This window comes from Fukomys damarensis, unplaced genomic scaffold (assembly GCF_012274545.1).
Source record: "Fukomys damarensis isolate Sample0158 unplaced genomic scaffold, DMR_v1.0_HiC HiC_scaffold_28, whole genome shotgun sequence".
Classification (NCBI taxonomy): Eukaryota; Metazoa; Chordata; class Mammalia; order Rodentia; family Bathyergidae; genus Fukomys; species Fukomys damarensis.
This window is the reverse complement of record NW_022900940.1, coordinates 25,701,091-25,724,585: the sequence shown is the minus strand read 5'-3', so window position 1 is coordinate 25,724,585 and position 23,495 is coordinate 25,701,091. Positions and strand designations below refer to the sequence as shown.

At 35.2% G+C, this 23,495-nt stretch overlaps 1 protein-coding gene across 2 annotated transcripts in view; it reads left to right on the top strand.

Moving 5' to 3' along the window:
• The first annotated feature begins 3,249 nt into the window (after positions 1-3,249).
• Cmc1 (C-X9-C motif containing 1) overlaps positions 3,250-23,495 on the top strand; it is a 75,416-nt gene continuing 55,170 nt past the window's right edge. Inside the window, exons 1-2 of one of the 2 annotated variants that reach the window (XM_019209639.2) lie at positions 3,251-3,469; positions 12,964-13,031. Coding sequence is in view for 1 of the 2 variants with exons in the window: in XM_010638280.3 (XP_010636582.1) it covers positions 3,451-3,469 (19 nt within the window). In the remaining variant the exon portion in view is untranslated. Of the gene's footprint in view, positions 3,470-12,963; positions 13,032-23,495 lie in introns of both variants that reach the window. The other variant, XM_010638280.3, reaches the window with a different exon arrangement.

The following is a 23,495-nucleotide window of genomic DNA, read 5'->3' as shown; positions in this document are numbered from 1 at the left end:
AATAAAACCAAATGAACAAAAACTAAAAAAATATTTTTTAAAAAGAAGCTTCTCTGTGATTTCAAGCTTGTGCTTATCTTTTGAGATATATCTATATATATCTCTATCTATCTATCTATCTATCTATCTATCTGTCTATCATTAAAATAAGGGGTGAACTTGATCTAAGCTCATTCAATCAGAGATAGCCCAGGCCATGGGGACTGGGTGTTAAACCATGAGGCTCATGTAGTAGGCAGGGCTACCAAGAGTACTTGGCTGCTGATCTAGCTAAAAACTAGCTTCAAATTCTGTCTACTAATAGGGATGGGATTGTAGTATTTTTTTCAAAATTGATTGTTATTTATTCAAACATAGGGCTGAACACAGCTACAAGTTGGAAGCTTGCTTTTTCTAGGCAGAATCAGAAGCCTGGACTATTTAAAAAAATAAATGGCATATAAACATATACTAATGAAGAATGCCAAATATAATCAGAATTGACCTGATAAACCAGATATTTGATGCATTTCTGGGATAGTAGACTAAGGAGGATTCACACAGACATGTGAATATGTGTATTTATTTTTAATCTATAGTCTATATAAGAAGTATATTATTTATTTATTTTTTTGGTACCTGGGATCGAACTCAGGATCTTGTGCTTGCGAGGCAGGCTTGGTGCCAGTGAACTAAATCCCTGGTCCCATAATAAGTATTTTATTTCTCTTTGCCTTCAAGGACTCTTGGTTCAATCAGTATCATTTTCCCCATGAAACTGCAACTCCCTTTACCTATTCTTTGTCTCAGTATTTCTTTCAATAATGAAAATCAAGGACAGATCAGTTTTTGCATGAATAGGCATGGTATCATGCATTTATTTGTTAAAGAAAGAAATTATCTAAAAATTGTCTTAAGCAAGTATCCTCGTTTCCTAAGCCCAATAGTAAGGTATATATATTTTTTGCAATTATCCTTATATTCATTTTTCCCTTTTGAATTCTATATGTTGCAGTTAGTACAGGCTCTTTTCAGATCCTGTCTGAACTATTACAGTTACCTTTCTACTTTTCTACTTCCCTCCTTGCCTTTTCCTTGCTGCATAAATCCATCCTGCACAAATTTTATAAGACATTTTCTGAAATGTTGACTACAATGCTATTTTTCTGTTTGTTAGCCTTCTATAACTCTAGATTGCTTCTATCAAATGACTTCAAGCATGTCTGAGCGTAATGTTTATGACTATGAGAACTAGGACTCTTCTTGCAAAACCTTATTTATAATTACTCTATCTTTCCAAGGCCTCAGATGAAATGAAATGGTTTCAGGCATTGTCTTCCACAGGCCTACCGCCAGCCCTGTGTTTCCCACTCCTGTGCTTTTTTCTCTTTATGGTTCCATTCCTTAGCCTCCACCTTTTCCATGTCCTACCTGTTCTTCTAGAGCAGCTCAAATTCCAGATGCTTGTGCTGTAATTTTTCTTCTAGCATGATGTGCTTTTCACTGTGCTAAGCATAATTCTAATTTACCTTTCAAATCTTTCCTAACTACCCCGGCATTCAATTTTTCTAGAAAGGAAACTCTGGGGGCTGTTAGATGCCAGATATTGAGCCCTAGTGATCATGGTTGGATAATATATAGTTCCTAATATCCATTATCATATACTCTCCTCTTTCTACAAGCTCCTATTGCAATTACTATCCAGAGAACTGTCTATCAATAGTACCTATGTAGGCATTTTGAAAAATGAATTGCTTTAAATATTAATTAATGTTTCACGTGATAGTTATAGAAAAAACTATATAAGTGATCTTTCATATCTTTTGAATGTATTTATATAAACTTATTTCAAAAATGACCTTGTGAATTAGAAAGTATAGGAAAACACTGATTTATTCAAGTCACATAGCTAGTAGGGCTAAAGGATTCAAATGAAGGTACCTGTGTCTCTCCCTGTGAGTGACACTCTCTAAACTAACTCCCTTTCTCATGATACCTTTTTACATAAAGAAAGATTAATCTTAATTACTCAAATGTGAATGAATGATCTGTATTTTAACACCGCACCTCATCTTTTCTAAAAGATTTGCTTTTGATTTCTAAATTAAATCCTTCACTTTCGGAAAAACAGAAGGGGCACTGGAGTGGGTTTTTTGTTTTTTGTTTTGTTTGTTTTTGTTGTTGTTGTTTGTTTGTCTTTTTAAAATGTGTCCAAGCATTTATAACACATACAAGAAAAATGACCCGATTTCCTGCCTGGCTGAGTAAAACAAATTCTTCACCTTGGCACCTCAGCCTACAGATGTAATAAGAGCCTTTACGGTCAAAGAGACCCGCAAACGGAAGACCTGCTGAGCAGAGACCTACTTTCCCAGCTCGGTTCAACGGTGTTGTCTTTCCTGCCAACTGACCAGGAAGTAGCAGCAGCAGGAGAGGAGAGACTGCAGGTAGGTGGGGAGGCGATCGTTTTAAAAGCCCTAAATCCCTTGCAGGGAAGAAGCAGCTGCTCCTAGTTTTTCTAAACATCTGTCCTATCTGTCCCTGGCTGTATCTCACCCTTCGAAGGCTTGAGGTAGTCAAACATGGATGTGAGGAGGAATCACTTCTGAAAACTGGTTGGTGAGTCGAAATGGACCTAAACGCCACCCAAAAGTTTGTACTGTTGAGAAGAGGGCTGTTGGGGCTCTTAAAAAGGATAGCTATTTCATTCTTTTATTTTTCTGAAAGGATATACAACTCTAAAGGACAGAATCAGGATTTAAAACATTGCCAAAATTGGGCTGTAAGCCCTGGGGTATTATTTCACAAGACATAGGTACCCCTAAGCAATCACATTTTGATTTTAACCTCCAGGGGAGATATAGCCACTGATTTAAAGGAGTAACAATGATACTGCAGACACTACACCACTTTTATGATAGAATGAGCTGTGCACCTGTTGCACCACGGCATTTAATAGCCTGTGCCCCTCGAGAAGGAGGGTTCTATTTTATTTACTTATTTTTCCCTAGTACTCAGAAGAGCGGCTGGAACCTAGCAATCATAAAATAGAGATTTATAAATGAATGACGAAGTTAAAATAAAGGAACAGGATATTTCCTTCGGTCCTCTAGAGGCGGCATAGGGGAGGGACTCAGCCTTTCGGCCCGCAGGAATCGCAGGGCCAATCCGCAGACTCGGATCTACAGCCCTAGGTGCGGCCCCGCCCCAGAGCGCGCGCGGCCACGCCCCTCCCCTGGACCAGTCGCTCGGTGATGTCTCCCGTTCCATTTATAGGATTCGGGGAGGGGCCAGCCAAGCGCAGGCGCAACGGGAGGCGGAAGTAGGAACTGGGAAAGGAGGAGGGAAAGCGTTTGCTTTGTTTTCTCCTCCTCCCGCGGGAAGAGGCGGGTGCTCGAGCTCGCTCAGGCTCCTCCCTTACCCTCCCCCTGCCCCGGAGGCGCCCGGCTGCTCCCTTCTTCGCCAGCCGAGATGGCTTTCGACCCCGCAGGTACGAGAGCGGGAGCGTGGTTTGCCTTGGGCCTGGGCCTGGATCTCGCGTCACGGGCCTCAGACTGCTTTTAGCCTGGGAAGGGTGCCGAGCTCTGAGGTTGCTCGGCTTCCGCCGACCTTACCTCACCGGGGCTGGCTACTTTTCCGTTTCCTGCTGACCTTGGCCTCTTCCTTCGGTTGTAGGTCATCTTGCTCGTTGGGGTTAGTGCTAGGTGAAGAGCGTTGGTTTGTCTCGTAGACTCGTCCGTTTCGGATCACGAAGACCTTCCTTCATTGAACGACTAGTTTCCTCATTGCCATCCTTTCTTCCCTGTGGATCACAGACCCCTTTATACAGTGTTCCGGACACTGGCTCGGTAGAGTTCCATTGTCGTGCCGGTGCACATTATTACTTTTTGACCTTACGTTCGTTCTTGTAGCCCAGTTTAGCAGTTCTAAGGATCCATCACTTTTCCGAATCAGTTTTTTTTGGAGGGGATCTCCAGTGTCTTGAATGTTATTTTAAGTGCTTCTACACACTTGCACTAGAGATTTGCAGTAGAAATCAGTTTGCAGTAGCGATCAAGTCCTCGTGAATTCTTGCACAAACTCACCCGCGGTATTTTATTTATTTATTTATTTATTTATTTATTTATTTATTATTATTATTTTTTTACTGTGTAAAGATCTAGGTATAGAACTTCAGTTTTAGAGGAAACATAAGACAAAAGGAATGGGTTTAGTCCATTCCTTTCATTTTATGGAATGAAAAAAAGACTGGGATAGTTTTAAATTTTTGAAGTGAAAAATTTGCTTTCTGGGCCCTCTAGGAGGTTGAAAAATACATGTAGCACACAATACATTTATTGAGCAGTGTATTATCAAACTATTCGGAATTATGAGGAGTGACAGTTTGTTTTATCTCAGTTTTTTACAGGTTGTAAAATTGAGGCCGAGAGAAGTTAAGTTATTTAGTAGTAAGATCAGCAAGTATCCTAATTTGAAGCATGAGGGGATTCTGGAATCCTTAATGATCTTGTCAGTTTTGACCTAGATGATGCAGACAACAATTGATTGGGATTTCAAGGTTACAATTTACAGTGGTTTGAGCTGGGAAAGAGGCAGAGACATGAGCAAAGGTCTAGGCACTAAGGTGTACTGTGTCATATTTGGTTTCAGGTTTTTTGAATCATAGAGGAAGAAGGGATGTAAATATAGGTGGCTAGGGAAAGTCAGGTTGAGTTTACATATAATTCTGGTATTTCTCGAATGGAAGTGATCATTGATCTCATACAGATGAGAAGACTGAGACTCAAGAGGTTAAAGACTTCCATATGTCCATGCTGAATTTAGACACATAAACAATTTGGGAAAAAAATACTTACTGTATTGCCACTTTCTTTTAGTTACTCTTTAACTTCAATTTTGTAGTATGCCCAAGGCCACATAGGTGCCTGTTAAGAGAGCCCTGTCTGGCTAGAATCCAGCTGATTTCATTTCAGTTTAGTGCTGTAGACTATGCCACCATTTTAATACTTATTAGGCACATAACTTGTTGAGGGCCCAGCATATGCCATTATTGTTTTGAACCCTAGGAAATAGTGGCATATAGCAGCTGTCCCCAGTCTCTTTGGCAGTGAAACAGAGACCTGTTTTTGAAGTTTTGTTTTACTCATTTTGGCTAAGGTTAGTGTGTAGACTCGACCCAAACTGTGATGGAGCCAAGCGCCCAGTGGGAAAATGGAACCGATGGAAGTTGTAAATAAAATGAGTGGGTCAAACATGAGCTAGAATGAGTGTTGGATTCTGATTTAAAGTCTGCCACTAGTTGCTGTTGTATAATTGAAGTACATTAGTTAACTTGTCACTATAAAGTCTTCCACCAGGTGTAGCTTAATTGACACATGCCTTTCACTGATAGGGTTTTGATGTAAGTGTGCAAGCAATTGCTCTCTTGTGGTCTCTATGTAGTCAAACCTCTCTGCTAATGTTAATCTGTATCTGCATTTGCTCCATATCACTAGCATCTCTGTCTAGATCCACCTCAGATTATGTTTCAAGGAGTGTGTAACCTACATTCCTTCTATATGCATTTAATAGTAGGGTTTGTGCTCTTGTGTGAATCTAATGCTGCCACTGATCTGATAGGAAGCAGAGCTCAGGTGTTAATGCAGGTGATGGGGAGCAGGTACAAATGCAGATGAGCTTAGCTCTCTGGGGGGCAGTTCACCTCCTGTTGTGCCACCTCCTTCCTAACAGGCCATGGACTGATAGTGGTCCATGGCCAAGGGTTTCGGGACTCTTGGCATGTAGGATAAATAAGACCCATCCTCCCAGTAGGAAGAATATACCCCTTCCCTATGCCTATATATACACATACACTCATAGAATGTAATAAGCTTTATAAGAAAATAAGCCCTGTGATGTGGTAGATCGTGAAGGGAAGATTAAATATTGAAGAACTCTATCAGGAAGTAACATTTGATTACAATCTGATGGATGAGAGGAAGTGGCTGTGTGTGAAGAGCTAGGAAAAAGTATGGAAGTAGAAATGCTTAAAATATATTTTTATTCTAGTTTATCAGTACATGTGTGTAGTACATAATGTTTACATTCCTTGTGGGAAGTTGGTACATATAGATAACACATCTTTAAAAAAATTAATTTTATTGGTACACTTGAGATATACAGTGTAATGACATTCATCATTGGAAATTTGCACCTTTACGTAATCCATCTTGATTATTTTATTTTTATTTTTATTTTTGGTACTAGGGATTGAACTCAGGTCCTTGTGCTTGCAAGGCAGGCACCAGAACCACTGAGCTAAATCACCTGCCTTCACCCCTTCCTATCTACAAGGACTTTGTTTCCATTTTTTCTTTTTCTTATGTTAATTCCATTCCCATCTTTTTTTTCCGCTACCCTTCCCATTCCCCCTTCCCTTTTGCACCTTTTCTTACTATTTCACATTATCTGTTATACCTTGTAGTCCTTATTTACACTTTCAGTTTCTCACACTAGAGAAACTTCGGTATGTACACGTGTCCTACTTATTTCACTTAAGTGTTGCTTCAATGTGCATCCATTTAGCTATATATGTCTCTAGTTTCTCATTCTTTATGGATGAGTACTACTCCATTTTATAAAAACAAAACAAAAAAACAAAAACACACATTTTCTTTATCCAGTCTCCAGTTGATGGGCATTTGGGCTGCTTCCAAGTTTTATCTATCATGAATTGTGCTGCTATGAACATGGGTACACATATATCACTGTGGTGTGATTCTTTGAATTCTTAGGGAAGATATCCAGCAGGGGAGTAGGACCTCCAGTCGTAGTTCTTCAAGGTATCTCCATACTGTTTTCCACAGTGGTTGTACCAGTCTTCACTCCTGCCAGCAGTGGAGCAGGGTTTCTCTTTCCCCACAGCTCTGCCAGCATTTGTCATTGGTTGATTTCATGATAGCAGTCATTCTTTCTGGGATGAGATGGAATCTCACTGTTGTTTTCATTTGAATCTCTCGAATGACCAGTGACGTTATTAAACATTTTTTCATGTTTATTTTCTATTTCTACTTCTTTGTATAACACATCTTAATTCTTTTTCATTCCCTTTCTTTTCCCTTCTCCTCCACCTACCTCTTCCACCTACCTTTTGATCCCCACCTTTTTTTTTTTTGTACATGTACCAGCTCTACACAAGTTTTGTAAATATTGTTTGCTGCAAAGCTGTGCAAATGCTTAAGATATTTGACTGGACATCAAGTGAGAGTGGGGAGGATATCCCTAAGAAAGATTTGGGAAAGTTGTAGAAGCAGGGTACCCTGCAATGATTTTTTTTTTTCCCTGATGATATCAAAAGCCATTAGGGGCTTTTAAAGAAAGCAGTGGTGTAATGTAATTGGTTTACTCTCCTGGTTTCAGTAGCAGTATAGATTAAAGGGGGGTCAGGAGTGGAAAATAGGAAACGTGTAGCGGTAAGCATGGTAGACAAACATGTTTTTATCTTAGCCTAAGGTGATGTTGGAAAAAATGGAAAGCAAGAAAAGGTGCCAGTTTATGTTTTGGAGGGGAAGTTGTCAAGACCTGCTTTTGATTTAGTTAAGGATGGTGAGAGAAAAGGGAAGAATTAAGGATAATTCTAGGCTTTTTACTCCACCAGCTGAGTGGATGGTGGTGGTCAAATCTAACAACATGAAATCCATTGGAAAGTTTGACAAAAGTAGGTTTGGAAACAGTGGAAAGTAAGAAACTAGTCAACAAGTTGGGAAGATTTTTTTTTTTCTTAAATCGCCTTTGTTCATCTAACTTTCAAAATGTAACGTGTTAAAACCAGCTTTATAAAAAATTTCAATTTTGTTTGGTTTTGTTTTATTTGGCAAGTTTAGGTTCACATTTTGATATGTTATGGCATTTTGCAGCCCAAAGTAGTATTGTTTCCATACCAAGCAGATGAGTAGTTATACCAAATGAGGTTTATAAAGCAAAATCTGTTTCCCCCTTTGTGTACATTTTTGAGATCTTTATACACCTTTGATTTTCATTTGGCAGCACCTTTTAACTAACTTCGTAGGTGCCATCTTTTCTCAAAATCTGATCCCCCCAAAATGATGTGCAGATACAGCTTACTAATTTTTGTGTGTACTTTTACTTGTTTTCCCTTTGGTAATGTAGAGGTAATAACAATCTTTGTAGGTTTATCAGCCATAATTGTATTCACTATTTCTATTACAGTATGTAGAGGCTGGAGAGAGTCCAAAACATCTAGGAAAAGCGGCTGTGAGGAAAGATTAAACTTTCAAAAACATATTGATGTCTAAGCTGTACTCTTAAATATCCAGATTAAATTTGTCTGGGTTAGGGCCCAAGCTTACAGTATTTTAAAATATAAACAGTTCTTATGTGCAGACGGAATAGAGGAGAAACAAAATTTTGAACTCTCCCAATTTGTCCTTCAGTTTTTTTTTCGTTTTCCAGTCCAATCCGTATTCTTAAAGGAAATTCTCCCTGTATCTTTTAGCCATCAATAGGACCTTTGACCCTGTATTAATGACACAAGAATTCTCAGTGCAGTTTATTATCCTGTAATTAGAGTTAAGCATATTTAGCCTTATTCTGTTAGTTTTACCAATTTATAATTCTTTCTACAAATATTGTATATTTAAAAAATCTAGTCGAACTAACATAATTAAAATTTTAGAAGTTTTAAAATTCATATAAGCCATTGTCACATATAGAAACAAATGTTAAAAATTGGTGCTTCTTTTCATTAATTTATTATTTTTTTTTATTAGTACATTTGCAGTGCATAATGTTTACATTCCTTGTATGGAGTTGGTACATGAATATAACACATCTTAATTAGTATAATCTTCCAACAGGTAAAAGTATGACTAATGCAAATATAAAATGAATATGTGTTGAAGATTTTCTTCAACTAATTAATTAGTGACAATACCAGTAAGATATAAAAATCAGTCCAAAAAGCATTTGAGAAGCTACTACCCAGACAGTTTCATAGATTGGTGCCCTAGATAAAAAATAATATATCAAAGTTAACTTTGGGGTTGTCTTTTTCTCTGTCTCCGAATTATTTCTACCTGACAAAATTCTAGAGATGAACCTCTGCCCCAACAAGTTGTAAAATAGTCTAGTAATGGAAGGTACTGAAAGAACACACAGTTAAGCCTTGCGTGTTCCAGGCGACTTTTCTGACATTATGACATAAACCTGGGCCTGACAATTTAGAGTTTTTGCTTTCTCTGTTAGTCATTCCTTTCTTCTTTCTGCCTGCCTTCCTTTTAGCAGGGTAGGAGGTTTCTCTTTTGTCTGTAGTTAGTTTGGATTCATTCTCTACTTCTACAAAATGGGACAGTGGCAGCCCAAGCAAATTTCTTTTAATTTTGTGTGTGTGTGTGTGTGTGTGTGTGTGTGTGTGTGTGTCTGTGTCCATCTGTGTCTTCTCAACTGGTGTTTGCTTCCAGGATTCTGGTAAGTGGAGAAAGGTGGGGCAGTAGTAAGGCTTGGGTGGAAATGGAATGAAGAGCATTAAGATATTTCATGAGTGAGTGTTTAAAGTATGTGTCTTAGGAGGAAGTCACTATAGCAGTGTGGAGTAAGTGGTTTGCTGGGATTCTTCTAGTGGTTCCTGTGGGAATGTGGATAGGTTAGCTTGAAGGGTACTAGCACTCATTTAGTGGAAAGTTTTACCTTTTAAGTTATATATCTAGACAGATTTTTAAGAAAATTTTTTTCTGAGCATTATGTGATTAATTATGTGAAAGATTATGGAGTTGAGTGGAAAATTTTTGCTTGTATTATTACTTCTGTCTCTTCAGTATCTTCTTAGATATGCATTATATTTCTTTTGAGTTTTTTTTTTAGACATGAATTACATTGGTAGCTCAAAACTTAAAAAAAGTGGTTAGCTTCTGCATTTTGTATATTTCTAAACTATTTGCAATAGAAAATAAAGTGTTCGTATTTCACTAGATTAACAACTTTCTGAGGGGTTGCTTGGTGAAATAAGAAAAAAAAAATAGTTTGAACAAAGAACATAAGATAGAACAGTTGAGATCAAAGAAGAATGTATGCCGTGGCCGAAGAGGACTTTAAGTTGTGAATCATGAAATGCCCTGTGAACCATATCAAGAACTTTGAATTCTGTCTTAAGAACTAGAAAGACACTTCAATTTTTTAGTTAAGTCATAACTGAAGTAGAACTTTCCTTTCTATTTTGGCAATTTTAATTTATTAGTATGTGTTTGCAGTACATAATGACTACATTTTCCTCCTGGGTAGTTAATTCATCTACTTAACACTTCTTTATTCTTTTTTTCATCTTCTCCCCTCCCCTCCCTATCACCTCTCTCATCTCTTGGTCCCCTTCCCATTTTCCAAAAGATCTATCTTCCTATTCCCGTCTGTCTTTTATTTTGCTATTTATTTATATTTTTGGGTTTCTCATATAAGAGCAAACATACAATATTTAATCTTCTGGGTCTGATTTATTTCATTTGACATTATGGTCTCAAGGTACATCCATTTTCCTACACATGATTCAACTTACCCTTTATGGCAGAGTAGTACTCCATTGTGTATAAATACCACATTTTCTTTATCAAGTCACCTGATGATGAACAGATAGGCCACTTTCAAAGTTTAGCTATTATGAATTGTGGTTCTGTAAACATGGTTATGCATGTATCACTGTAGTATGATTTCTTTAGCTCTTTTGTGAGGATAGTTAGAAAGGAAATAGCTAAGTCGAATAGAATTTCTATTTTAATTTTTTGAGGATTCTCTATACTGATATCCATCATGGTTGTTAGTACTGTTTTATATTCCCAACAATAAAGAAGGGTTCCTTTTTTCCCAGAAGCCATGCTAGCATTTTGTTGTTATTTGATTTCTTGATGATAACCAATCTTTTTGGAGTAAGATGAAACTCACTATTGTTTTAATTTGCATTTCTCTAATGGCCAGAGATATTTAATAATTTTTCATGTATTTACTACCTTTTTGTACTTTCATCTGAGAAATATCTATTCATTTCAGTTGCCCATTTTTTATTGGTTATTTTATTTAGGTAAATTGATTTTTTGAGTTCTTTATATATTCTAGATATTAGTCCTAGGTGGCAATTTTTTTTTTCTATTTGGTAATTGGCTGTTTTCTTGCTGTGCAGAAGCTTTTTAATTTGATGAGATCCCATTTGTTGATTCTTGATGTTATTTCATGTCCAGTTGGGGTTCTGTTCAGGAAGTTCTTACCTAAACCTCTGTCATCAAGAGTTTTCCCCATATTATCTTCCAGCAGATTGTGTTTGTTTTAATGTTTAGATCTTTGATCCATTTTGATTTTAGTTTAGTACATGGTGAGAGATAAAGGCCTAAATTCAGTCTTCTCCATGTGAATAGCCAGTTTTCCCAACATCATAGTAAAGAGGCTTTCCTCCATCATGTATTTTTGGCCTCCTTTTGGATTAGATGGAGTTTATGCCCACTCAGCTGAATACTATAAGTGATGATGTTTCTTTCTCATGATCTCCTACCTTGGAGGCACATGGTATCCATCTCTTGTAGATTATGTCACCTGTGCTTGGTTTTGTTCCATATCTTTGCTACTTTTTTTCCCCTCTAGCAACTAATACATAATCTGTGGGAGTCGCTTAAGACTATTCATATGTCTGTTCTTCATAAAATTATTTTTAAATTTAACATCACTTGGTGATTTTCACTTGATTTAGTATTTCCCACGTTCATTTCAAATTGATGGTTTTCTATCTCTCCACACCTTCTTCATTTATTTACTAGATGGGTGTTGACATTTTGCTGTAAGCAAAAGACCGCTTTGTTTCCTATTCACCTATTTCTGGATTTTTAAATTGGTGTTATTGGTTATAGTTAATGAAGTCCTATGTTTTCAGTGGTTATACTTTTATTAGTGTACATAATTATATTTGTGCTCAAAATTTTTCTCAGATTTGGCAAGTGAGATTTCCTTAAAGCAAATTTCTGGAGCAGTGTAATATGCTCCCATCATTTTTAAAGCATTTCCTTTTTTTGTTTTGTTTTGTTTTTTTGTTTTAAGATATCACTGGCTTATCTTGTATCTACTTTGATCCATCCATTAGATTAGAATTCTTTTTAGAAGTCCTGTTTCTTTTTAGACATTTACTTGAGAACAAATTTGGTCACTAGGTTTGGATACTACTTGGATGTTTTATTAATTGAGTGTTCTTGGGGAAAAAGAGAACAGAGTAAGGGAACCAGGAGAGGGGAGAGGAAGAAGCAGAAGTGGTTTCCTGGAAGGCTAATTTGAGCACAGTCATTGATGGTGCACCACAAAGTATATAATTTGTTCTGTCTTGAGGCAAGGGAGCTGGACTTTTGGGCCATCTATCAGTCACTGATTCATGTAGAACTTGGAAGCTAGGCAGCAGCAAGGAAATCTAAGGGGGAACCATGCCCATGGGTAGTCTTGAGAAAACTGCCAGGATGAATGTTTCAGCATTCTCTGCCATGGGAGGGGTACCTGCTCTGTCCTAAAAATAATTTCTCCGAAGCTGTGTAGAATCTTAGATTGGATAGTGAAAATTTAGGCAGTGATAGGTTAGATAGGAAGGGGTACTTGCACACCTGTATTACATTCTGTAAAGTATACAGGATTTTTATCAGAAGGTTTGAATAACATTGGCCTAAAATGTACCAAATTTCATTTTTTTTTTGGTCTTTTAACCATTAGTATATGCTGTTCCTTTTTTTTTTTTTTTAGAATTTTCCCACTTCCTCCCATATCTATCTAATTCTTGTCCACTTCTTTAAATTTGATTTCATAAGAGGCTTTCCCTGGTTTTCATTACTCCCCAGTCTTTTAAAATTTTTTTTAATATTTGGAATTTTTTAAAAAATCTAAAATTGCACATAAATTGTATAGTATTTCATTTTAGATCTAGAGTTTTTTTTCTTGGGGAATAAAGTGAACTCTACAGATGTGTTATGTCTTTAGGTAGCAAATTAATTTGAAGAATGAATTAAAACATGGAGAATGAGAAAATTCAAGCTGGGTAGTAAACAGTAAGTATTTTTCATATAATCACACTTCTTTAAATTTACTAGGGGCTACATGACTATAAAGGATAGGCCTACACGTAGGAGATTGTCCACCAAGACTGCAGTACATTGTTGTAGAGTCCCAAATTTGGTAGTTAGTAGGACTTCTTGTTTCAGATTTTGTGACAAACTGATTTTAACTGTATAATGTGAAGTTTTGAGAGGTTGGAAGAGTTACATAAATCAAGTAAGGTTTCTTTAAAGCCTGAAACTTCAGTGATTTCCAGTGATTTCTTTGATCGCAAGGAGTTCTAACTCAGCACAGAAGGTTCATAGGAAAACAAAACAAAACACCTTTATTTTTTCATTAACTGAATTAGTACCATTTTTTAAGGGTATCAATAGCATATATGTAGGAATCTCTTTACAGGTGTCGTGAAGCTGAGAAATACTATCTAGTACTTGACATAAGTGAACCAAACAAAATTATGCCCAAATAAGAATATTGATACCCAAATTATCCTTCTTTCCAATAGGTTCCCTATTATATTTCCACATTTTAATGTAAAGAGACAATAATGGGAAATTTTTTAAAGAACTGGTGTTTATTTTCTCATTGTGTTTTTACTGAAGAACCGTTACTGGGAGATTTTTTAGACATCAGAGAAGTTAATTATCTAATGATTAATTGAAAATGTGATGCAGAACAAGGGAGTTACATTACTTACTACAGTATGTATGATCCCTAGAGTGTTTGGTATATAATAGGTACACAGTAAGTATTTGTTCACAGAGTATCTGTGACTGTCAGATATTGAAATTTCTTAAATAGGAATGTTATTTGTTAAACAGTTTAATAGTTCTACCAGGTACCAGGAATTGGAGGGAATTACAAAGAATTAGATGCAGTTCCTTATTTCATTTAACTTAACTGTTTCTTGCAATAGTTCTTTTTCTGTTTTCTTTTTTTAAAATTGAATTTATTGGTACATTTTAGGTGTACAGTACAGTTACATTCATTGTTGGGATCTTGTACCTCCACGTGACAGGTCTTGGTTCTCATTTTTTCCCCTTGTCCCTGCCCTCCCTTCACCCCCTCCTCCCCTCCCCATTTACAAACACTTTATTTCCATCTTTTCATTTTCTCACATTTTTTTCTTTTCCCTTATCTACTTGCATTTTAGAATTATTTAAGAGTTGGTTTTTTGTTGTTGTTGTTTTTTTTTTTTTTAAATACTAACACCTGAGTGTTACCCTAGCATTTCTGATTTAACTGATCTGGGTGGGGTCAAGCATCAAAATTTTGTAAAATCTTCCTAGGTGGTGGTTTTTAGCATAGAAAGGTTTAGAACTTGTACAGAAACCTTTACTCAGTTTCAGGCTGCCATAATGAGATGCTATAGAGTAGGTAGTACATACAACATAGACTTGAACAATAGAAATCTATGTTCTTGCCCTTCTGGAAGCCATGGAATCCATGAGCAAATGCCAGCAGCTGATTAGTTGCTGTGAGGACTCTTTTCCTGGTTTGCAGATGGCTTCTTTTCTCTGTGCCCTCATATGGTGGAGGATAAGGGAGTCTCTGCCATTTATATAACCATACATTCTGTTATATTAGGGCCTCTACAATTGTGGCCTTGTTTAACTACCTCCTAAAAGTTCTGTCTCCAAGTACAGTCACGTTGCAGGTTAGGACTTCCACATGTGAATTTTGGGGAAGGTGGGGAACTCAATTCATTCCATAGCAGCTGTTGATCTAGCTGGAGACTGCATAATGGGATGTGACATATTATACATTCAGATGTGATTAAAGTGATAGAATTGATGCAAATAAAATCTCATGGTTAGAAAAAGAAATCACTTTTGTGGTGCTGAGATGAAAGAATGTTGAATTGGATTTTAAATAACTAAATTTTGATAATGAAAAACAAGAGAAGATATAACAGATAGAAGATTGAACTGGCCATTTATTTTACCAGTTTCCGGATAACTAAGTTAAAGTATTGCTTTGAGCTCTGTTGATTTACCAACTTCTTAAGGAGATGATGTTTGCAGGACATTTCCTTTTATCATTCCTTCCTTCTGCAAATGTTTACTGTGCTCATTTTGCATACTATGTAAATGTAAGGTGATTGTCCAGATAAGAAAGATAATATAACCAATGGGATGACAAAATAAACTTTCAAATTGTAGAAAATTTGAGATTGAGATACTGATAGGTAGGATTTGGAATTAACAATAAAGTTGACAATGTGAACAGAGCCCAGTTGCAGGTGAGCATTGACAACTTTATATCATAAATGACATCTTTAAAAATATAAGCTTGTGGAATTGGCTCAAAAGTAATGCAAGTAGTTAATTACCTTTGGATCTTACATTTTTAAGTAGTTACCATTGTTGAAGATATATTTGAGACTGCTTAAAAGCTTTCCTTCAGCTACTGCAATAAAGTATTTTTAATGTCTTTATTTTGATAAATACTTGTTCTGAAAATGAATATAAATTTCAGCCAAAGGTTAGCCAGAGATAATCTGATGAGGGTGATAGCTAATTATCCTGGAAAATACTTCTCCCTTTTCTCCATGTATTATAGATCTGGTTTTCATGTTTGAGTAAACCATGGCCATACTAAGAAACATGATGTGATTTGAACAAAGGCTGGGTCTATGAAATGAATAAATTTTCAATATAATAATTATACCCACTATCAAAGTAGTACATGTTCTTTAAATAAATTTTATGAAATATTGTTAGAATGAAGAAGAACCAATGGAGATATATAGTATTCTGCCATCCTTTATATTTAAATGAGGGGAAAAGTGAGTCAGTTAGGCAATACATAGTATTGGTAAGTAGGCTATGGTCAAGCTGTCTTTTATTCGTCAGATATCTTCTGTTCCTCATAAATCTGTTTTTATAAAACAAGGTACCATTGTAAAAAAGGATAGTCTCAAAATTTTATCAAATAAAATAAGCATATAAGTTCACTTAAGAAATTATGGCTATAATGGAGATTGCAGCACATTTCTAAATTTGGCATGTTTTATTGCATAAGTTGATTTCCTGTGTTGGTACATTTTAGGTTTGTTGTCCCTTCTAGCCTCATCTTTGTTAAGGTAATGTGGGTGAAGGAGGAAGTTTTCCTACCTAGTAATCTGCAAAATCTGAAGTACAATAGTTACTTTTGGGAAATGGGCACATCTAGTGTAAAAGAGGTGGTTATCAGCAATGAAAGCTGACAGGACAAAGAAGTTCAAATGAAGCATATTATTGTGGTTTATAGGTAGTATTTGACTCCAAAGTTAAGCAGAAATAAGCATATTTACCTTATTTATGTAATTTAGATATTTTGTAAGAGTTTGAACTTATAAAAAACTAGATTGTTGGCAGTTGACCCAATATTTGATGATTTTTTTTTTTTTGTCTTTGAAGGTGTTTTTCAGCCACCTCACAAATTGTTCCTCTTGCTTTTTTAGAAGTTTTTCTTTCCATTATAGAATAAGAATTCCATTTGATTTTATTTTCTGTTCAAAATGAAAACTGTGAAGTTTTAAATTTTGCTTGTTCTGAAACACAGTCTTTGAGTGTAAGGGTTGTTCCCATGCTTTAGCACAACTGTAGAAGCCTAAATCTTGTCTGTCCCCTTATATAGGCCACTATCCCATGTGTAAGGTGGTGTCATGGAAGATTTGGGACCTGGGTCACATACCTGATCTTGACATTGCTAAGTTCATGAGAAGCTTAGGTAATTTTACTTTTGTGAGCCTCCACTTTTTTCTTTTTTTAATCTGCAAAGTAGAACGAAAATACTTACCTGAAAGGTCTTTAGGAAGAGTATATGAGATTCATTGTTGCCCCCATCAACTTGTTTCTTGGCCAGAAGTAACTGGAGTAGTAAGGGGGAAAATCTCTCCTACTATTGACTTCTTTTTATTTTGTCAGTTCAGGTATGGCTTGAAGGGAAAAAGATACGAAGAAGATTGATACTCACTGTCTTAATTTTCCCAGTGTAAGACTTCTCTAAATCCCTTTCCACATTTAATTGCAAGAAGATATGAAGAGGTTTGTAAGAATGTAAAAATCTGGTTATGAGTGTTCCTATCTTTGTGAGGGAGAGAGCTGGAGTCTGTCTAGTTTTTGGGTATGAAGCATGTGGGCGCTAATGTTGAGATTAGTGATCTTATGTTGTACATGATCTCTCTGGTCTCTTTTTTTTCAGGCTCTTGGTAGCTAGTAGAGGAGAGGGACCTCAAGACAGAAGCTATTGCTAATGAGAATAGTTTTGCAGATTTATTCCAAGCATTTTTGTTTTTCCTCTAGAAATGAGTGGTAGCATGGAGATATTTTTAGGAGCAAGTAAGAACAGCTAGGAACTTTTTAGAAACATTGCATTAATGTAAGTAACAACCGGGTTAATTGTATCAGATCACTTTTGGTATTGAAAAGGCATACTTTGCCCTCTGGTTGTCATATTCTTTCCTATGAAAGATTCTGTAATACTCTGATTTGCTTCACTATTATCTTTGTGGATTTATAGCCTCATAATATAGTTCTGCTGTAGTGCAAGAACATATGAGCCCCAAAGCAAAATCAGAGCTAACAAATACCGCCAGTGGAAAAGGTGAAAATTGACTTTCAGGTGATGATAGAATGTTGAGAAATTATAGAGCTTTGGAAATTTTCCCTGGTAGTGTTATCCTGATACTTTATCTTAGTATAAATTCATGTGACTATATAAGTAGCAAACTTTGAAAATTTGATTTTTTTGGCAGGCTATTGTATAAACATATAACACGTATCTATATATATATCTGACATTGACATTAAGGGAGTCAGTTTGTAATTTTATGAATAAAAAGTTCCACATGCATAATATTCATAGTGTTAAAGATAGCTTTGAAATATGTATTCAATTATAATTAGTTCATGGAAATAAAGTGTTTGTAAATGGGAGGGGAGGAGGGAGTGAAGGGAGGGCACGGACAAGAGGGAAAAAATGAGAACCAAGACCTGTCATGTAAAGGTACACGATCCCAATAATGAATGTAATTGTACTGTGTACCTGAAATGTATCAATAAACTCAATAAAAGGGAAAAACTATAAATTATAATTAGTTAATAATATTTAGTGGTTGGTATTCTACCAAATGAAAAATTCTTTAGTAGAATTTATAAATTTTTAACAGTATTGGTTTTTATTTAACACCAAGAGTTTGGAAAGTTGAAATCAATATTCATGCAATTCTAGAACATGTTTTTTGAACATGGGAGGTGTTAGAAGAATGGTCTGAAGGAATTGTTGCAAGCCATATAAAAAATGTGTTTGACAGAATATAATAAGTTAGAGTTCGTAACAAAGACAAATTACTATTTGTGAAAAATGGTTCACTATTACAAAGCTATGTCTGTATTCAAAGAACTAATCCAGAAAAATAATGCTTTATCTAAGTCTACTGCAAGATTAACAGAGCAAAGAATAGATTGATAATGGCACATTAGAAATAAATTGTATCAGTTAAAGCTATATAAAGGAAGAAGTAAAACTTTGAAATTGATATTCTAAAATAGATCAGTAAGTATATCAACATTAATTTGAGTCTTCAGTAATTACATTAATTATTGATAGCTAATTATGATTTCTACTATAAACAAGGAGAAAAAGAATGTGTGTAAATAGTCCTAGTTTTACTTCTTTTCAAGTAGACATTAGTTTTCCACTTGATAAAATTTTACATAAACATTTGAAATTCACCTTGTCTGCTACAGCACCTTGTCTTTGTTTTGTATTCTCTATCTTGATAAGTGATTACTTAATTTCACTTGCAGCCAGAAGACAAGGCACTCCCCTTTAGTCATCCCTTTTCCTCATTCTTTTCAGGTCCCATCACTCTTGCAGGGTCTCCCCTGGAGTCTCTCCTTTTCTGTTCGTCCATATTTTCCTTATAAGCTCAGTGTTCTTTTTTTGATCTCATCAGTTTCTGAAAGAAGTAGGAAAAAAGAAGAAGTTTCAGTGGATGATGTAGCACAAAGTTCAGTAAACTGCCTTGTGCCCCAAATCTGGTGTGGCTTGCAAACCAAAAATAATTAGTTAACATTTTAAAAAGTTTTTTAAAATATAAAAATATAAAATATTTGCAGTCTAATTCTTAACAGAAAGTTTATCTACCCCTAATATAAGCTGTGAAAATTAGGATACAGCAAATTGAACCAGTATTTTCTCTTTGTATCTGTATATCACATATACACACAACACACACACACCCAAAATAAACTTGTGAGAAGGGGTGTATCAGGGTTTCACTAGAGAAACCACCAATAGAAGATAAAGGTCTATATAGCTCTATGTATCTGTATTTGTATATTCATTGCAAGAAATTGGTTTAGGTAATTGTGGAGCCTAATGAGATTGTGGGCTTGGAATGTGGGGCAGGGCAGGCTATGAGAAAGAGTAGGCTTGGAACTCTTGGTTATGAGCTGAACTGAAGTTAGCAAGTGGAATTATTAAGGCTTGGCTTTTAAGGCCTTTTGACTGACCGAATTATTCTGAACCAAGTTATTTTGGTAATCTCCTTTATATAAATACTACAGACCACTTCCACTGAAACACCTGGGTTTCTTTGAATAATTAGGAGCTGTAGATAATACAAATTGACCCATAAAACTCACCATCACAGGTGGCTTCTACCAATTTTTGGAGGAACCGATTATCTTTATACAGTTGATTTTCCCTAATCTGAAAATCGAAAATGCTCCATAACTCGAAATGTGAAGCTACATACTTTAGGGCTGCTCAGCTGATGAAGTCTATGCAGGTTTTCCAGGATCTAAAGAAAAATAATCTTAAATCTGAAACACTTCTCATCTCAAGCATTTCAGATAAGAATGCTCAACATGTACAGATAATTCTGAAAAATATGAAGGGAGGGAGCGTTTTCAATTTATTGTTTATAAAATATAACTTTGATACCAAAATAGTGCAGAGATAAGAGAGCAAACCCTTAGGCAAATTTCAACATAAGATAATTGAAAATATTCTGAACAAAATTAGAGCATTCAACACAGGACTCCTGCTAGTTAGTATTTAGTATTTTCCTAACAATCATAGTCAGAATTTAAAAAGAAGATTGAAAGGTTTTCCTTAAAATTGTCTACATAGAAGTTGGAAGAGAATCTATTATCAAATTACTAAAATAATGAGAGAGTTAAGTAGGATTGTGCTGGTTATAAAGATAGTATAAAAAATTGAACCTAAATGTCAGCAATAAATAGTTGCAGCATAATATTTATGTGAAGATATCTTTATCAATAGAAATAAATTTAATGAAAAACAGTATCTTTGAAGAGGTGATCAAGACTTTTTGTCTACTGAATTATCTAATTTCTATTTGTTTATGTTACAATCTCATTATGAGTCTAAGTTTTACCTTTATAATCTAAGCTTTTTTCAATTAAGATAAATGGCCAATGAAATGTACAGATCTTAAATGAACGCTTCCCCTCGCCCCCGCATCTGGGATCGAACTCAGGACCTTGCGCTGTGAGGCAGGCAAGGTGCCACTGAGCTAAATCCCCAGGTCTTAAGTGAGTTTTTATAAATGTATACCTCAATCACAACACCCAACAGAGGATATACTTTTCAACTACCATAGTTCTAATTGTTATCGCTATAGATTACTTTTTCAAGTTCTTCAATCATGTGGTGTTTTTCTTGTGTCTGATTTCTTGAGAAGTAATGGTAATTGTTTCAGTACTACTGTTAGAATATCAATATTTTTATTCCTAAGTAATTTTGGCAATTATAAATAATGCTTTCTTGAGCAGATTTGTACAAACTGTTTTCTTTCTTTCGTTTTTTTTTTCAGGACCTTGTTCTTTTGAGACATGTGGTAGAACCACTGAGCTAAATGTGTGGCCCCAAACTGTTTTCTGTACATAGTATTTTCATTTATCTTAGGCAAATGGATACCCCAGGAGTGGAACATAGGTGTAGTCTATCTTTAACTTTTTAACCCAACAAGCAGTTTTCCAAAGTAGTTTATTATTTCACACTCCCACCAGCAAAATATGAAAGTTCCAGTTGTTTTACATTCTCTCCATCATGTAGTGTTGCCATTATTTTTACTTTCATTCTGGTAGTTGTGAAATGATATCATGAGTTTCATTTGCATTTTCTTAATGAATATGATTTTGAGAACCTTTTTGTGTATATGTCTTCAGTGAAATGTTCGTTCTGTTTTTGTCTAATTTTATTGTCATTGTATGTAAAAGGTCTTCATATACTCTGTACTCAAGTTCTTTGTCAGATCTATATGTCTATGGTTATATCTATATATCTCTATCTTTTTCTCCTGGTCTGTGCCTTGCACAAATTTTTGTTAACAGTCTCTATTGATGAACAAAGATACTATATTTGGGCTGGGGATGTAGCTTAGTGGTGCTGCACCTGCCTCGAAAGTGCAAGGTACTGAGTTTGATCCTCAGTACTGAAAAAAAAAAAGATTGTATTTGATGAAATCTAATTTCTAATTTTTTCTTTTTTCTTTCCTGTTGAGTACCTTGTGTTCTGTTTACATCTTTGCTCCAAGGAATTGACATTTTTGTTTTTTGTTTTAATGATCTTAGCACATACACTTATAATCCATAGAAAATTAATTTTTGTTAGTACTGTAAAGTAGGGTATCAGTTGGTTCAGGTTGATTTTTAATTTTTTTGAATATTTGTATAATGTGCCGTCCTTTATTAAAGTAACTTTTATTTCTTAATTTACTAGCTTTGGTGCATTGTCTAAAATTGGTAGTATATATGTGGAAGCACTGTGGACTCTGTTTTATTAATGTTATTTTATTTGGTTATTCTAATCATACCAGTATTACAGCAATTTGATTGCTGTAGCTTTGCAATAGAACTTTTCAGTTGCTGCAGGTCATCCAATTTTGTTCTTTTATAATGTTTTGGTTATTCTAGGTCTGTTGCTCTTTCTTACACTTTAAAAAAGCGTAACTTTATTTTGTAGTAATTTAATACAAGAAATTAGAAACAGTTTTCCTGTACCTTTTCCCCAGTTTTCTCTGATGATATTTTGTTATATATCCGTAGTACAGCCTCTTGCCTTCAAAAGGATAAAACTTGACATTGAGGGAGGTAAAAATCTTACTCTTTTAATATTAATCACTCATATATGCAGTATATAAATATATACACTGTATCGTGATATTAATATTTTATAGGGTGACATTAGGAAAAAAGTCACACAAGTTGCCTTTTATGGCAAAAACTTTTGGAAAGATTGGAGCACACTGCTATGACTCACTATTAAGAAGAAAACCAGGAATTGACTTTGGCATAATACTGTTGACTTGATTACATATCTTTCAACAGTTTTTAAATGTATTTTTTCTATTGTTAAATGCCACTTTATTGTATGTGAATATTTGAGTAACCATAACCACAATCCACATACAGAGCTGTTCCATTATATCAAAGAAAATCCTTTGTAGACCCCTTAATGGAAACACCTTTAGTGATCTGTTTTCTTTCACTGTAATTATCACTTCCAGAGTATTATATCAGTGGAATCATATAATGCGTGACCTTTGAGATTATTTTTTTCAGTGGCAAATGTCCTTTCAACCCATTCAAGTTATTATTGCATATCAAAAGGTCATTTTTATTATTGCTGATTAATATTCATTGTGTGGATGAATCTATTGTTTATTCATTCACTGGGAGAAATAGTGTTGTATAATTTCCAGGTTTGGGCCTTTAAAAAAAATTGTACTGGAGATTAATTCAGGACCTTTGCACCCAGCCCTTTTATTTTTTATTTTGAGACAAGATCTCCCTAAGTTGCCCAGGTTGTGCTCAAACTTGCAGTTTTCCTGTCTCAGCCTTCCAAAGTAATAAAGGTACAGTGAAGCTTATCTACAGATTTTTGCATGAACAGTTTTCATTTTTGTAAGATAAATTTAAAAATGTGTTTGTTGGATTGTATGGTAAGTGTATTTAACTTTATAGGAAACTGCATGCTTATCAGATAATCAAGAGTTTCTGTACTATATTTTGTTCCTCACAGCAGTGTGTAAGATGTCCATTGGCTCTTCAACCTTGTCAGCTCTTGATAGTATATATTAAAACTTACTCATTTCTTTGTAACTTAATTTGAATTCTTATAATGGCTAGTGATATTGAGCATTTCTTTATACTGTATATTTTCCATCCATATATTACTTATATAATATATTCAAGTCCTTTGTCAGAAGAAATTAACAAATATTCTTTCTTTGTGGTGTGTCTTTTTATCTTCTTTATCGGGGCTTTGCCAGAGCAAAAGTTTGTAAATTGAAAGAAGTCTTATTCACTGATTTTTTTGTTGCTTTATGGATGATGTATTAATCATATATAAGAATTTTTTGCCTAACTGTGAATCCTGAAAATATTCTATGATTTCTTCTGGAAGTGTTTTCTTTTAGTTTTTTATTTTGAAATAAT